The sequence below is a fragment of the Salvelinus fontinalis genome, chromosome 19 (genome assembly GCF_029448725.1).
Source record: "Salvelinus fontinalis isolate EN_2023a chromosome 19, ASM2944872v1, whole genome shotgun sequence".
NCBI classification, from domain to species: domain Eukaryota; kingdom Metazoa; phylum Chordata; class Actinopteri; order Salmoniformes; family Salmonidae; genus Salvelinus; species Salvelinus fontinalis.
In genome coordinates, this window is record NC_074683.1 from 3,008,003 (window position 1) to 3,025,684 (window position 17,682).

Sequence of the window (17,682 nt, forward strand, 5' to 3'; positions counted from 1 at the left end):
GTGCCTCTCCGCCAATAATTACATATAGAGGATTGGAGGATATTTCTGTAATTCAGTGAACTTTAATCCCTTAGTAATTCGTTATGAATCCATAACTAAATAAACATCGGCATTTTGAAAGAGTATTTTTATCATTATTTTATTAACGAAAGCATAAAGATGCCATCATTAGTTACATTGTTTTAGATTTAACATGCAGATTGGCAATAAGCCCCTTAAAGTGTTGCTCTGTGCTACCCAGTGTGGCAGGGTGGGGGTCCACCCCCCCTTCCTCATGGGCTAGGTCAGTCTTCTGTGCGCGGCTCTGGGGCCCATACCGTGCCCCCTGCCCTCACGTCTTGATCCTTGCGGACTTTCCGTGGATACAGCTGGGGAACTGCAAGGCAATCCCATTGTGCGCGACTCGGGAGCCATGACCAATATGGCCAATATATATTGTCCTGCTAATAATAACAGGGTTAATAATATATCTGTGAGAATATCCAAGGGGCTTTTATATAATTCTAAATTAATAATAATAATAATTGCTTTGTTTAAAAATATATATATATTTTGGAGATGATTTTGTTTTCAAATAACGTAAAATGAGTGAGAAATAGCCAATTTTTGAACATGGGGTGAGACATTGTTACTAACTTGTAAATAAATAAAGCCAGTTTATTATTTAGAATGATTTATTTCTGTTTTTAGAGGGAGGGTAACCAAAAACCTACAGTCATCTTATGGTTCTCCCAGTCGAGGCCAGCACAGGTATTGAACTAGCATCTGCAGCAACACAGCTTGCTCTGTCATGCAGTCTCTTAGACCATTGCGCCACTCAGGTGGTGTACAACATGACTGGTCGGGTGTGAGCTACATAATACTGAAGTTGTGCACAATTTTCAGTTTCTATTTAGGTTTATGTCGCCCATACATTGTCAGTTAGAGACACAGTAGGACCCAAAAGCATAATCAGTGCTCTAACTCCCCCTTGCCTTGGTCTGGAGCAATGAAGTGGTGACGCAGGGTCCCGTACTAAACCACAAATAACCTCTAAGTACCGCAGCATACTCGCAAAACCTTTAGTTGAGCAACCACTGTAGAGTTTTCATCTGTATTTTTCATAGCTGTCTACTTACCACCATAGACCGATGCTGGCACTAAGACCACACTCAATGTGCTATAGTCCACCATACGCAAACAGGAAAATGCTCATCCAGAGGCGGCGATCCTAGTGGTCGGGGACTTTAATGCAGGGAAAACTTAAATCTGTTTTACCAAATTTCTATCAGCATGTTAAATGTGCAACCAGAGAGAAAACTCTACACCGAAAACTCTACACCGCCTTTACTCCACACACAGAGATGTGTACAAAGCTCTGACCATAATTCTATCCTCCTGATTCCTCCTGACAAGCAAAAATTAAACCAGAAAGCACCAGTGAGTCAGTCAATAAAAAAGTGGTCAGATGAAGCAGATGCTAAGCTACAGGACTGTTTTGCAAGCACAGCCTGGAATATTCTTCCGATGCAAAGAGGAGTACACCACATCAGTCATTGGCTTTATCAATAAGTGCATCGATGACGTCGTCCCTACAGTGACCGTACGTACATACCCCAACCAGAAGCCATGGATTACAGGCATTCGCACTGAGCTAAAGGCAAGAGCTGCCGCTTTCAAGGAGCGGACTCTAACCCGGAAGCTTATAAGAAATCCCTCTATGCCCTCCGACGACCATCAAACAGGCAAAGTGTCAATACAGGACTAATATCGAATTGTCAATAACCAGTAGTTTAAAGTACTTAAGTAAAAATACTTTTAAGTACTACTTAAGTCATTTTTTGGGGGGGTATGTATACTTTACTTAACATTTTATATTTTGTACAACTTTTACTTTTATTCCACTACATTCCTAAAGAAAATGATGTACTTTCTACTCCATACATTTCCCTGACACCCAACAGTACTCTTTACATTTTGAATGCTTAGCAGGGCAGGAAACTGGTTAAATTCACACATCTGATCACCCCTACTGTATCTGTTCTGGCGGACTCACTAACACAAATGCTTAATTTGTAAATTATGTCTGAGTGTTGGAGTGTGCCCCTGACTATCTGTCAATTTAAAAACAAGAAAATCGTGCTGCCTGGTTTGCTTAATATAAGGAATTTGAAATTATATATATTTTTACCTTTGATACTTAAGAAATACTTTAGAAATTACATTTACATTTGATACTTAAATATATTTAAAAACAAATACTTTTAGACTTTTACTCACGTAGTATTTTACTGGCTGACTTTCACTTTTACTTGAGTCATTTTCTATTAAGGTATCTTTACTTTTGTTCAAGTATGAAAATGTGATACTTTTCCCAACACTGTCAATAACAAATATATAATTTTTAAGGCTGTTTGAAGTTGGTGGACGAAACTGAAAGTAAAATAATCTCCACCATGGTCCATACTAGATAGAATTCTTGGGATGTAATCAAGATGGTCCGTGCTATCTGGGGTCCTTGGGATGTCGGATAGCACTAACCTTTCCTCTGTATTGCTGGGAAATGGGATACGGGGGACAGAGGAGTGTTGTTTATATTTAGCTTTAGTGTTGTTGCAATTCACCTAGCTTCCACATGGGTGAGACATTCTACATGTAGCGCCTTTAACACTCCTGGTGTTGAATCCTGTTTATTTAATTTAAATTGCTGTGTAGTTTTGCAGAATCTAAATTCCCTTATTATTGAGTCTTTAGAGAACTGATACACATGTATATCTGATACACCATCTCCCCAGAGAATGATCTCTCATGCCTTGTATGAGTGTGTGTGTGTTTGTGCATGTGCATATGTGCATGCGTGCATCATTACAGATGTAGGATCTTAATTTGACCTATATCTCAGCAACAAGTGATCAAATTAAGATCGTACATTTGTACATTCATGATGTGTACAAATGTATGAGGTAGTGTCATTCAGTAACAGTTAATCAACTAACAAATCCATTGTATGGTAATGAGAGCCAGAAATGGATATAAAATCCCTTTTTTGTCACCACATCTGATATAATCTACATGTCACAGCACTCAGTACTTGACTCTGTGCTGAGTCTGAAATGGATCTGCTTTGCCTACCATATGAGTGTAATTGCGAGGAACATTACAGAAACGGTCATACTTGGAACTGGCAGAGAAGTAAAGTATTCTGCACTTGCAGACAGTGTTGTAACTTTAATGGGTTACAGAGTTAATGTTTAAGTTAATTCATCGAGCTCTATCTAAAGATATTTGTAATTGTATTAGAATTTGTGTGTTGGAGATTGAGAGAACTACATACATATTTTGTACTGGTTATTATTGAATTAGGCTTTTGACTGCACGTTCCAGAATGCCTTGCGACAGGAAGTAGAGAGAGAATGCGCTAGTTAAGTGCAATTGACAGGTGATTATCCTGATCTTTCCGCTAGCAACTCATTATTCATTGTTCTGTAGAATCTAAAGTTTGTAAATGTAAGTATTATTACTAAAAGAAGCTTTCATATCAAACCCGACGTCCCGAGTCATTACTTTGAAGATAGTTATTCTATAGACAGACAAACTACCTGAACCTTAGCAGTCAGTAGTAGTATAGTAGACACAGAACAGTTGTAATCCTTGGCTTGACTCAATGCCAAGGAATTCTCTGAACATATGTGTTCCAAATCACCCGAAACTTCAATTCAGCAAATGTTCTGGTTCTGGTATTTGACCAGGAACTCTAGAATCATGCAATCTGTATCGCAATATTTTTTTCCATGGCAAAAATGAAAACACGAAGCAAACCTTACTCTGGTCCTTTAAAAACCTGCTATATGTAAAATGTTGTGCACTATAGCTTGGAAAATAAATAAATGTGACTCTGGATGACAAAATAGTTTGTTTCCAACATTAGGGCTGTTTTCCTAAATCTTCATGTTTTGCTTCCTTGCCATGAAATTGATTGCGATACTGGTATCGTCCCGACCCTAATTATGTTGTCTATATAGCTCTTTGGGTCTCAAAGTCATGCAAACAGAGTTTACATTTGATGTCAACATTAGCAAATTAGCCAACATAATAGTGCTTCAGTGAAAATCATTCAAGTAATTGAAGAATCTAAACTACTCATGGAAGGGTCATATATTTGCCATGCTAACTGACAACATTGGAACCCTTTTCACTTGAGCCAGTAAACTTTCACCTGTGAAAAAATTAGATCATGCCCTACATAGGCAAGAAAATAGACGAGCAACTGGCACCCGATTTAAATCGTTGAATGGAGTTGTTAAGGCCAATACAATGAATACTCAAATATTGAGCAAACATGGCGGACAAGCTAAGTTTAAAGGGAGATAACACATATCAGACTGTCTGACTTCCATTCGACTTCCATTCCTTTATTCATTAGTCATATACTGTGTCATGGACCTGACTGAGCCACTAGATGTTCTTCTGGGTAAGTGCTCTGCAGAGGTTGGTGGGAGGAGCTATAGGAGGATGTGCTCATTGTAATGGCTGGAATGGAATTAATCGAATGGAGTCAAATGTGGTTTCCATATGTGTGATATGTTTAAAACAGAGGAGGTTGGTGGCAACTTAATTGGGGAAGACGGGCTCGTGGTAATGCCTGGAGTGGAATAAGTGGAATGGTAGCAAACATGTTTTCAATGTGTCTGATGCCATTCCATTCGCGCCGTTCAAGCCATTATTATGAGCCGTCCTTCCCTCAGTAGCCTCCACTGATTTAAAACTGTTCCATGTTGACACACGAGAGGAAGACCATGCACATGGAAGGAACCTACCTCTAACCCCAGTCAGCTGTCAATCACGTTTCCTACACAACAAGAGCATGGAACTTAAACATGACCACCATAACCATTGCCACCTACTAGTCTTTGCAGGCAGCAACCATAGACCTTAACCACAGAATCAAGCCTAGAATTTAGGTTTGTGCAGGCCACATGTACTCAAACATCGGGCAGCACATGGCCCGCAGAAGGCACAGTACAGACAAGAACCTATAAGAAACGACTTCTGACATCATACAGTCAGTATCTAACGAGTATAACTGTATATCAACAAGGTTTAATAATTGCACTGATCAATTCAGGGAAGTACATGTTTAGTTGTGCTGCAGAACTGGGTTCAAATAGTGTCTAAAATATTTGACTTCTGCCTGAGTGCCAGATGGGCACTTTTGGGACTATTCTATTGGTTTCATTATGCCAGGCTCAACCAAACACAGCTAAACAAATACTGTTTTAACCCAGGTATGTAGTGCTGACTCATTACCTGGGTCTCAAGCATTGAACCTGCATGGCAGAACCTCCCATAATGTGACATGACATGTCATGAAATTGGACAATTTAAACCAATTACGCAGGCTTTGAAATGGTCACCAGGGGACAAATAAAGAACACGCTTAGTGGAAGAGAACAGTATATTTAAGACTGCCAACCTCCAGTGGATCAACTCCAGAGGGCAGACACCCCTCCTGATCTCCTCTGACAAAATACAACCAGCTGTATAAACATTCAAAACCTGCAAAGGCAACTCAAAATGACAGACGCACACCATTTGCCAGCCAGTTTGTGTTCATGAACGAAGCAGGTGCTAACAGACCATCTTGTCTGGACAGGTTGTTGAATGGATCACAGAGACGGTTCAGAACGAAGTGCCATTCAGAGCTGACGCAACATGTGCAAAATGGATGATTTCTCACTTTAAAACAGTGGAGGCTTGGGGGCTGGAAAGAAGAGAGGGGGCTCCCTCCCTTAAGCAATGAACCTACATATCCACAATTTCCACATCCCCCAGGCCCCAAGCCATACCTTGACACACCACATCTTACATCAGCTCTATAACTTCCTCCCCAGCCTCCCTCCTTTCAGCCAATGCTTGTTTTAATACTTTCCAAATACTGCCAAAGCAACTATTTTAACATCTGGAAATCATCCCCCCTCCACCCCACCGTTTGCTGACTGCCGTCATTTGGTTTATAAGTAGTGGCCTTTTGGGCACGAGCTGTATTAAAAATCTATCTGCTCCGTCAGTCTGTGGTGCCAGTGAGTCATCCAGGTTCAATGCCATGGGCTATCATGCTAGGCAGTTGATAAAACAAGGATATCTGGCACTCTGGTTGAGATATAACCCACAAAGTACAATCTGGATTTATTTTAGTCCAACACGGGGAATAAAAGATGCATGTAATCAAGTCATACGGCAAAAATACAGCACATGGTTCTAATCAGTGTCGTGTCTGGTGGACCTGGTTGAATTCAAGTTTGGACATTTAGTGTTTAATGAGAAAACCGTCCATTTGATGCAATGTAACTGATGTGGCAATAACACCTGGAACCGATTTGCGAGTCAATGTTACCTCATAGAGTATAGGTTTTTTGATTCAGTATACCAGCTTTGTTTGCCCGTTGCAAATTACCCGGCAGAGAGAGAGAGAGAAAGTATCCCTTTGTCTCTTTGGCATTTGTCCTAAATAAATACCAAAAGGTTCACAAAAAAATAACAAAATCTAGTATAAAGACGTTTATAAGTAAATAAAAATAAGGTTCGACAAGAGTTAAAATGGTTTAATGTAAAAAGTGAAGTCCCTTTGATGTACAGTGTTAAGTGGCCATCTTTGAAAATGTTTTGCAGGCGTATCAGTCTGCCCTTTGGGAGGGGGAGTGTTCACACACTAACATATTCTTGAATGGTTTCTCACAGCTCTACTGCTGGGCACGAACTGCTGCTTTTGGTTACTTGGGACAGTGATCCTTGCACAGTATATACTCAGAAAAAGACTAACAGGACATATTATATTGTGCCAGTAAAGATCTACCTGTCAGAGAAACGATGGTGTGTTTTGTTTGCATGTGTGTGCCAAGTTTTGACCACTCGTTTGTCACAAGACTATTAAGAGTTTGAGACCCTTCAGCAAGCAAACTTCCAACAAGCGCATACACATACAGTATGACATTAATCTAAACTGTAAAACTCAACTTAACATTTGGATTTCAAACATTTGCTCTAAACATGTTTCCAGCCTTCAAAGGTTCATCTTGAACCCAAATTCTTTCCAAGTCTCCCCCTCCTCTCAGAAATCTAGCCAGTTTTTTAATATATTTTTTTTACTTTAAAACCCTCCACCATCTTCCTCTTCATGGTTACAGTCTTTTTTTCCAGAACAGATAAATATTACTGTTATATGCCTATTACTCACTTTCATCAACATTCAACCACACCCAATTTCAAGTTGCCATTTTCTCCATATAAAATCAAAATTAAACCCAGTCACACTGCATATTATAGATGAGGTCATATATGCTTACTAAACTGAAAACAAATCTTGGAATATTATACAATACATTTACACTTTTGACAAAGAGCCTTTAAAATGTGCAAAAGAGCACAATGAATCTTTGAGTGTGTCTCGAGTTTTCCTCAGTAACACCTCAACATATTCAGCAGCTCATTGCTGTCACCACATTAGAGACTTTATTTTTCATAAAATCTTTATATAATTGCAATACACAGATCTTAATTTAAGTCAGTTTCACACAGCAGGAAAATAATCCTGCAGAAACAGGAAATGTGAAGTGTTATGTGGATTATAATTACAGTGGCTTGCGAACGTATTCACCCCCTTGGCATTTTTCCTTACAACCTGGAATTAAAAAAGATTTTGGGGGGGATTTGTATCATTTGACGTACACAACATGCCTACCACTTTGAAGAGGCAAAATATTTTTGATTGTGAAATAAACAACAAATTAGAAAAAAAACTGAAAATTTGAGCGTGAATAACTATTCACCCCCCAAAGTCAATACTTTGTAGAGCCACCTTTTGCAGCAATTACAGATGCAAGTCTCTTGGGGTAAGTCTCTATAAGCTTGACACATCTAGCCACTGCGATTTTTGCCTATTCTTCAAGGCAAAACTGCTCCAGCTCCTTCAAGTTGGATGGGTTCCGCTGGTGTACAGTAATATTTAAGTCATACCACAGATTCTCAGTTGGATTGAGGTCTAGGCTTTGACTAGGCCATTCCAAGACATTTAAAATTTTCCCCTTAAACCACTCAAGTGTTGCTTTAACAGTATACTTAGGGTAATTTTCCTGCTGGAGGGTGAACCTCCGTCCCAGTCTCAAATCTGTGGAAGACTGAAACAGGTTTCCCTCAAGAATTTTCCTGTATTTAGCGCCATCCATCCATCCTTCAATTCTGACCAGTTTCCCAGTCCCTGCCGATGGAAAAACATCCCCACAGCATGATGCTGCCACCACCATGCTTCACTGTGGGGATGGTATTCTCGGGGTGATTCTTCTGTAAAGCCAAGCTCTGTGGAGTGTATGGCTTAAAGTGGTCCTATGGACAGATACTCCAAGCTCTGCTGTGGAGTGTTGTAGCTCCTTCAGGGTTATCTTTGGTCTCTTTGTTGCCTCTCTGATTAATGCCCTCCTTGCCTGGTCCATGAGTTTTGGTGGGCGGCCCTCTCTTGGCAGGTTTGTTGTGGTGCCATATTCTTTCAATTTTTTTTATAAAGGATTTAATGGTGCTCTGTGGGATGTTCTAAGTTCATGATTTTTTTTTATAACCCAACCCTGATCTGTACTTCTCCACAACTTTGTCCCTGACCTGTTTGGAGAGCTCCTTGGTCTTCATGATGCCGCTTACTTGGTGGCGCCCCTTGCTTAGTGGTGTTGCAGACTCTGGGGCCTTTCAGAACAGGTGTATCTATACTGAGATCATGTGACAGATCATGTGACCATTAAATTGTACACAGGTGGACTTTATTTGACTAATTATGTGACTACTGAAGGTAATTGGTTGCACCATCATATTATCATATGCACCATCATATTTAGGGGCTTCATAGCAAAAGGGGTGAATACACATGCACAAACCACTTTTCATTTTTTTTTTTTCAAATATTTTTTTGAACCAGTAATTTTTTTTATTTCACATCATCAATTTGGACTATTTTGTGTATGTCCATTACGTGGAATCCAAATAAAAATCAATTTAAATTACAGGTTGTAATGCAACAAAATAGGATAAATGCCAATGGGGCTGAATACTTTTGCAAGGCACTGTAACTTACATGTTTTGGAGGGGTTGATACGTTTTCATTAGGGCAAATCAAGTCTGACATTTTTAAGTAGAAATTGCAAACTTTAGAAGCCTTTTTAAACCTTGAATGCAATACAACTTTTAATTTCTATCTGTGCAGGAAAATTCCTACAACAACAGTATGACCAAATTCAGGTACAGCATCTGTAGTCTTGTTCTGATTCAGAGTTTCAAACAGAGTTTGATGGGTTCTTGAAATGACAAAGTTCTAAATACAGGAATTTGTTGCTGACGTTCTAAGGACTCATAAACACTTTGGAAAATAGGATGGCTATACCTTCCTGCTCATAATGATGTAAAGTGGCTTAGATTGTAATCCATTCAACACTGACCAACTCTCTATACTTAATAGTAATTTAATGATAGCCATATACTAAAACATCCCTCAAAAACAGTTGACTCCTTTTTGACTTAGTTGTAAGAATTTGAGTCAACATTCTGCTGCTTTGACAGGAATACATCTTTGATGGTCTTTTCCCTGGGCTGACATAATTTGTCAATGTTCTGTGGGAACATGAGTTCAAGTTCTCAGTGCCTTGTTTCATATGGACAAATATGGAAACCCTGGCATCCACCGAGAGCAGAGAGGAAAACGATAGACCCTCTGGGACTAGTGCTCTGAAATAAAATAAAATGTGAGGAACATAATTTTCCTCTGAGGAGGAGTCATCACCAGTCGTCCATTTTGAAGAGGCATTAGGTCAGGGGCCCTACTTAAATATGGCATATTTCAAGAGTATTGGATTTATTTTCCCATCTTGTCAGGCTTCATAGTTGGCCATATATTCCTATAATAGCTAAAGTAATACATACTATGGAAGAGATGGCTCTATAGCAACATTATTTTCATAACGGTAATTAACTCAACATAAAATGTGCCGACATGTCGAACATCATTGCGCTTTATACATACACAGACGTAAAACAGGCATTTTAAAGTTCCTGTTCATTCCACCACATGGGGGCTCCCTATCTAGGTTACACCGGTGTCATGTTTTGGGTGAATTACTTAAAAAAAAAAAACTAATATATACAGTATCTATGGGTACTTGGAAAACAAACTCCAATTGAGCTTAAGCTACAAATCAAACATATTGTTTTGACAGCTCACAGAGCTGAAATCAGGAGCCACTCAAGCGCCACAAAGATCCTTTTCAGTAGCCTGCTTTATGGTTTTCCCCTCATGACATCATACAATGAACAATATTCCATGACATCATAACATTTAAAAAACATGACGTCACTACAACAATAACACTCAGCTCTGGGTTTTTAAGTGCTGGGTCGTTAGTCTGTAGGCTACCTATAGAGAGCTCCAATGACTCTGCATTAGAAGGCAAGCTGTGTTCCATCCGAGACGCATGGTGTTGAAATAGTCTAGGCAGATGTAGAATGAAGAGACAAAAATCTGGTTGCTGGTAACACTTAATGAACAAGAGATGAGGAATAAAGTTAGTCCTCTGGCACTTTTTTTCTCTCTCAGGGCTTTCTTCTGGCACCTTAGAGTAACATGTAACATCACTGGCAATCACTGACATACTGTATGTCCATACAGGACAGTACAGTATATGATTGAGAGCTGATTTGCCGCTTTAAGATAATCCACACTATAGTTACTCTCATCCAAAACTGGAATACATTTTTGAGATCCTGCCAGCTAAGGTCTGTGCCAATCATCCTTTACATAAATGTATCTTAAATGTTCCATGCCTTCACTGTGTCCTCAGCTGCTATCCATTAGAATGTCAAAAAGAACCCACCCCCTCAAAGGTAAAGGTGAAAATTCTATTTGTCATGTCCTTGCTATCTACTTTGGCAAAAACAGATCCAATTCAAAAAACATTTTTTTTTCTTCTATTTGGAAACAACATCAAAAAACACAAATTATTCTGTATAATGAAAAGTGCATTACAAATGTAGTACACTATTATTATTATTTATGCTTTATGTTTTGTTTAATTGTTATCTGTATTTAGCAGAACACACTCCAGAACTACCTTAACATCCAACAGTTTGAACCAAATGAGGCTCTTCACAGATAAATGTTCAAATTCAACAACAGAAAAATCATATCAATTCCTAATCCAACAAGCTCATGTTTAAAGTTCAACTCATCGTGGAACCAGCAGCCACACTCTTAATGCTATACCAATCAGCAGTTATTTGTTCAAATAAACAAGCAGGGATCTACTTACCACTGTTTCCTTCCTGGCATTTCACTAACAAAACCTGAGCCACTGAGACAACCAGAAAAAGGCAAATCCTTGAATGCACAAAGCTCATCATGTCTACAAGAAAGACATGGGCTCTACTTGTGCACAAAGTGGGAAAAAAAGGGATGAGAAATGCCCAGTTTATCACTGTACCATGTAGCCAGAGAACACTTCCAATAAGCAGTGAGCAAGGCAGACCCAACCCAGACTGCACGAGTGCTTTTTTGGGGTAGTTACAGCTTTAAGTGAGAAGAATGCTGGCAACCCTAATTTTCCTCCCCCTTTTGTCAGACCTCTCTCATAACCATCCAATCACAGGCCTTTGTGGCTCTGAAAACTACACCCTTGTTCCCATCTTTCGAATCATAATTTTTTGTTACTTGAACAACAAGATCAAAATTAGAGCAGAGATGAGAAGAAACAGATAAGAAAAGCTTTGTTTGTTTAAAACTGTCACTGATTTGCTCTTCCCCACCCCCTCCCTGGAGTGGTTGCTAAGCAGGACTGTTAAAGTGCTGTTTTATTGTCTTCAAGGCACCAAACTTAGCAGGGGCTGAAAGGCAACGTTTAATTAGAAGAATAAGAATAGAGTTCATGGCACATTGTCGAAAGGTGATAGGAAATCTGAACAGAAAACATGTAATAACGTTGCTTAAATGCTCTTAGGCAGGTCCTTTGACTTTGATTGATGGGCCCTCAGAAATGAAAGGAATGACAGTTTGATTCTCCTTTTACAATAACAGCAGCCAATGCAGACTCGCCAGAAAAGGCTAACATCCGGTTTTCAGGGATACAGCATTTTCCCCTGAAAAGCTGAAGTAGGAACTCCACTCAAGAGTCTTTCTGTGCCTGCTATGTTAGGTTATAATATCAACGTAGAGTAGGTGGCAGAGCAGCTGTATCCAATATGGAACTCAGAAGGCTCAGCAATTTACAGAAGCGATAGGGGAAGGGGAAGCCTTGTCAATTTGTCACACAACCTTATGGAGCAAGAGAATAATTTCATTGCTCTGGAAAGCCTCTGCCATATTGCTTTCACCTATTTGATTCCTTCAGATCTGCAAACCTCAAAGAGGGACGGACTGGAGGGAGTAGTCTCTTGAGACAGCCTTAGCTTATTTGGTTCTGAGTGCTGAGATTAGGAGGGAGGAAATATTTCTGGACCAGGCCTGGAATCAAACGAGCATATTACACTTGCATTTGGCAGAGCCTCTTCTTTCAGATTCAAGACAAACCTGTAGTAACCTTTCCAGGAATTAGCATAACTTGGAGAGGAGCTATGATCATTCCTAGGCAATTTTTTCTTAAACTCATTATTTGTTTAACTCAGAGGAAGTTTTCATGGGCATTCAATGACCATCAATTCAGGGTAAAATATTGTCCCCATGGAGTTTGTTAATTTAAAGTTGAAAATGGAAAGGTTTTCTTGATTCACTTTCTGTGACAAACTATATTTACTGTAAAATGTCTACTGTGGTTTTCAGGAGCTGAACAGATGTGAATAAGATTTTCAGCACTAGCTCCTTTAAGTGTCTTGAGTCGAGAGAGGAGTGAGGTGCTGGAATATGCTGTCAGCAAGACATACTTTGTTCTGAAGTTCAACAGTTATGTCTTACCTGTGTATGTGTTCTCAATACACATAACCGATCACAGAATGTGGATTAATCCATTGACGTAACAATGCAAGGGTTGTGTTCAGTATGTCGAAAACGTGAAATGGGGAGGTACTACCTGAACTCGTCCAATAAGAACACATATTTTCATTATTTGTTTCAACATTTTTTGCCACAATGAACCCTACTGAACAGGACCAGGATTTTAAGCGATAGAGAGGCGTCTACATCTGAAGTTGACATTTAAAGTCCTTTTGACGTAACATCTCAAACCCATGAAATGGGTCACATACTGTACAGTTGAAGTCGGAAGATTACATACACCTTAGCCAAATGCATTTAAACTCAGTTTTTCACAATTCCTGACATTTAAATCCCAGTAAAAATACCCTGTCTTAGGTCAGTTAGGATCACCACTTTATTTTAAGAATGTGAAATGTCAGAATAATAGTAGAGAGAATTATTTATTACAGCTTTAATTTCTTTCATCACATTACAAGTGGGTCAGAAGTTTACATACAGTCAATTAGTATTTGGTAGCATTGCCTTTAAATTGTTTAACTTGGATCAAACGTTTCGGGTAGCCTTCCACAAGCTTCCCACAATAAATTGTGTGAATTTTGACCCATTCCTCCTGACAGAGCTGGTGTAACTGAGTCAGGTTTGTAAGCCTCCTTCCTCGCTCACGCTTTTTCAGTTCTGCCCACAAATGTTCTATAGGATTGAGGTCATCGTTTTGTGATTTCAAACTCCAATAGCTTGACTTTGTTGTCCTTAAGCCATTTTGCCACAACTTTGGAAGTATGCTTGGAGTCATTGTCCATTTGGAGGACCCATTTGCGACCAAGCTTTAACTTCCTGACTGATGTCTTGAGATGTTGCTTCAATATATCCACAGAATTTTACCTCCTCATGATGCCATCTATTTTGTGAAGTGCACCAGTACCTCCTGCAGCAAAGCACCCCCACAACATGATATTGCCACCCCCGTCCTTTACGGATGGGATGGTGTTCTTCGGCTTGCAAGCCTCCCCCTTTTTCCTCCAAACATAACGATGGTCATTACTTTTTTATGGTGGTTTTGGAGCATTGGCTTCTTCTTTGCTGAGCGGCCTTTCAGGTTATTTCGATATAGGACTCATTTTTACTGTGGATATAGATACTTTTGTGCCTGTTTCCTCCAGCATCTTCACAAGGTCCTTTGCTCTTGTTCTGGGATTGATTTGCACTTTTCGCACCAAAGTACGTTCATCTCTGGCAGACAGAACGCGTCTCCTTCCTGAGCGGTATGACGGCTGCGTGGTCCCATGGTGTTTATACTTGCACAGTATTGCTTGTACAGATGAACGTGGTACCTTCAGGCGTTTGTAAATTGCTCCCAAGGATGAACCAGACTTGTGGAGGTCTACAAATTTTTTTCTGAGGTCTTGGCTGATTTGTTTTATATTATCCCATGATGTCAAGCAAAGAGGCACTGAGTTTGAAGGTAGGCCTTGAAATCCATACACAGGTACACCTCCAATATACTCAAATTATGTCAATTAGCCTATCAGAAGCTTATAAAGACATGACATCATTTTCTGGAATTTTCCACGCTGTTTGAAGGTACAGTGACCCACTGGAATTGACCCACTGGAATTGTGATACAGTGAATTAAAAGTGAAATAATCTGTCTGTAAACAATGTTGGAAAAATGACTTGTGTCATAAGTAGATGTCCTAACCGACTCTCCAAAACTATACTTTGTTAACAAGAAATTTGTGGAGTGGTTGAAAACGAGTTTTAATGACTCCAACCTAAGTGTATGTAAACTTCCGTTTTCAACTGTATGTGTAACAGTTCCTCTGTCACAATCACACTTCAGACTCCTGGCTGTGTTGTACGTCGTGGGTAGTTAATGAGAGGAAAGAGCATTGGACTGTGTTCTCAAAGTGCAAAAAGCTTCAGGTGATTTACTTGCCATCAGGACTGGATGCGTGGTGAACCACTGGGACTGTGGCGGAAGTAGAGGAGAAAGGCAGCTGTTATAGGCCTGTCATCAGAGAAGGTTGCCAGAGGGAGGCTATATTGTAGCTGCACAGGGAGCAGACATTAGCATGAATCATGGCCTGTCTCCCCTCCTTGTCTATGTTCCTGGCTGTCTGGCAATGGATTGCTGAAAGTAAGGCAAATGCTTAAAATACATTTTTTGACCCCTTTTGATGAAAAAGTACAAAGATGTTAAATTAATGTCTGTGTAAGTGTATGTGCCTGAATGTCTGTCTGTCTACCTGTCTCGCACTGGGGAATAACTGGTGGAATCAACGTTGTTTCCACGTCATTTCAACACAACAAATCAATGTGATGACGTTGAATCAAACTGATTGGATTTGCAGAAAGTCATCAACGTTAGGGCATTTCATATTTATTTCACCCAAAACAATGACATGGTGACCGTTTTTTTTGAATTCACGTTAGTTGAAAACTCAACTAAATGTAAATCAAAACGAGTCATTGAACTGACATCTGTGCCCAGTGTGCTGTCTCTCTCTCTTGTCTGTCAATATTAGCATCTCTGCTGGATGTCTTTATAATTAATTGTAAAGCTAGTTGGAAGCTTTACATTGCCTTCATATTGTACATACCCCTTGACTTTTTCCACGTTGTGCTACCTGAATTCCAACTCGATTACATTTTATTGTTTTGTCACACATCTACACACAATACCCCATAATGACAAAATGAAAACATGTTTGTACATAAAAAAAAACTAGTATTACAAATGAAATACAGTATCTCATTTACATAGATACTCACACCCCTGAGTCAATACTTTTGTAGATGCACGTTTGGCAGGGATTACAGCTGTGAGTCTTTCTGGGTAAGTCTAAAAGCTTTCCACACCTGGAGTGTGCAACATAGCCCATTTTTTTTTTCAAAATTCTTCAAGGTCTGTTGAATTGGTTGTTGATTTTCAGGTCTTGCCATAGACTTAAGTCAAAACTGTAACTCGGCCACTCGGGAACATTCACTGTCTTCTTGGTAAGGAACTCCAGTGTAGATTTGGCCTTGTGTTTTAGGTTATTGTCCTGCTGAAAGGGGAATTCATCTCCCAGTGTCTGGTGGAAAGCAGACTTAACCAGGTTTGCCTCTAGGATTTAGCCTGTGCTTCGCTCCACTCCAATAATTTTTTTATTTTGAAAAACTCCCCAGTCCTTAACGATTACAAGCATACCCATAACATGATGCAGCCACTGGTATGCTTGAAAATATGAAGAGTGGTACTATGTAATGTGTTGTATTGGAGTTGCCCAAAACATAACACTTTGTATTCAGGAAAAAATTGAATTGCTTTCCTACATTTTTTGCAGTTTTACTTTGGTGCCTAGTTGGAATATTTTAATTCTTTACAGGCTTCCTTCTTTTCACTCTGTCAATTAGGTTAGTATTGTGGAGTAACTACAATGTTGTCTATTCATCCTCAGTTTTCACCTGTCACAGCCATTAAACTCTGTAACTGTTTTAAAGTCACCATTGGCCTCATGGTGAAATCCCTGAGCGGTTTCCTTCCTTCCTGGAAACGGCGTTAGGAAGGGTGCATGCATTTTTGTAGTGACTGGGTGTATTGAAACACCACCTAAAGTGTAATTAATAACTTCACCATGCTAAAAGGGATAGTCAATGTCTGGATTTGTACCCATCTACCAATAGGTGCCCTTCTTTGCGAGGTATTGGAAAACCTCCCTGGTCTTTGTGGTTGAATCTGTGTATGAAATTCACTGCTCGGCTGTAGGGACCTTACAGAGAGTTGTATCTGTGGGGTACAGAGATGAGGTAGTCATTAAAAGGTCATGTTAAACACTATTATTGCACACAGAGTGAATCCATGCAATGTATTATGTGACTTGTTAAGCAAATGCTTACTTCTGAACTTTTTTAAGCTTGCCAAAGGGTTTGAATACTTATTGACTCCATTTTGTATTCATTAGTAAAGAAATTGACATTATGGGGTGTTGTTTGTAGGCCAGTTACAACATATCTCAATTATATATATTTTAAATGCAGTCTGTAACACAACAAAATGTGGAAAAAGTCAAGGTGTGTGAATATTTTCTGAAGGCACTGTATGTAAATAGTCCCTAGAGTCATCCCACAGGAGCAAACAGTCCATGTCAATACAATATACAGTAGAAGGAAAACCTGTTGGAACAATGTCCAGAAAAAAATGCAAGGCCTGGTATTTCCATTGAGCATGACAGGTTGTGCAAAGCACTCTACTGTGCTGTACATGTGATGAAAAGAGTTGTGAAAGAGACTGTATTATGGGCAAATACCAATCATGCTGCCCGCTACAAAGGAGAGGCTCAATTGTGTATGTAGGAGAGCATGCTTATGTCCTGGGATTGTGAGTGGCACCTCTACATTTGAATGGGGCAATCTGTTGTTCAAACAACAACAAAGCGGGCACCCCGCCACGTTTTTAGATAGACAGCTTAGGGATGGGCTGAAGAAATGTAACCACTCTCAAATTCGTGTAGACCTTACCGTGAAATGCTTACTTAAAAGCCCTTACCCAACAGTGCAGTTCAGGAAAGAGTCAAGAAAATGTTGACCAAATAAACTAAAGTAAAAAATAATCAAAAGTAACATAATATAATAACAATAACAAGGCTATATACAGGGGGTACCGGTACCGGGTCAATGTGCGGGGGTACAGGTTAGTCGAGCTAATTTGTATATGGAGGTAGGGGTGA

The 17,682-nt window shown here is 39.6% G+C and overlaps 1 protein-coding gene across 1 annotated transcript in view; it reads right to left on the bottom strand.

Annotated features, from left to right (window-relative positions):
- Window positions 1–11,563, bottom strand: part of col5a2a (collagen, type V, alpha 2a) — a 71,128-nt gene extending 59,565 nt beyond the window's left edge. Inside the window, exon 1 of the mRNA XM_055870366.1 lies at window positions 11,319–11,563. Within this exon, the coding sequence (XP_055726341.1) occupies window positions 11,319–11,409 (91 nt within the window). The 5' untranslated portion in view covers window positions 11,410–11,563. The remainder of the gene's footprint in view (window positions 1–11,318) is intronic.
- Window positions 11,564–17,682: the final 6,119 nt, after the last annotated feature.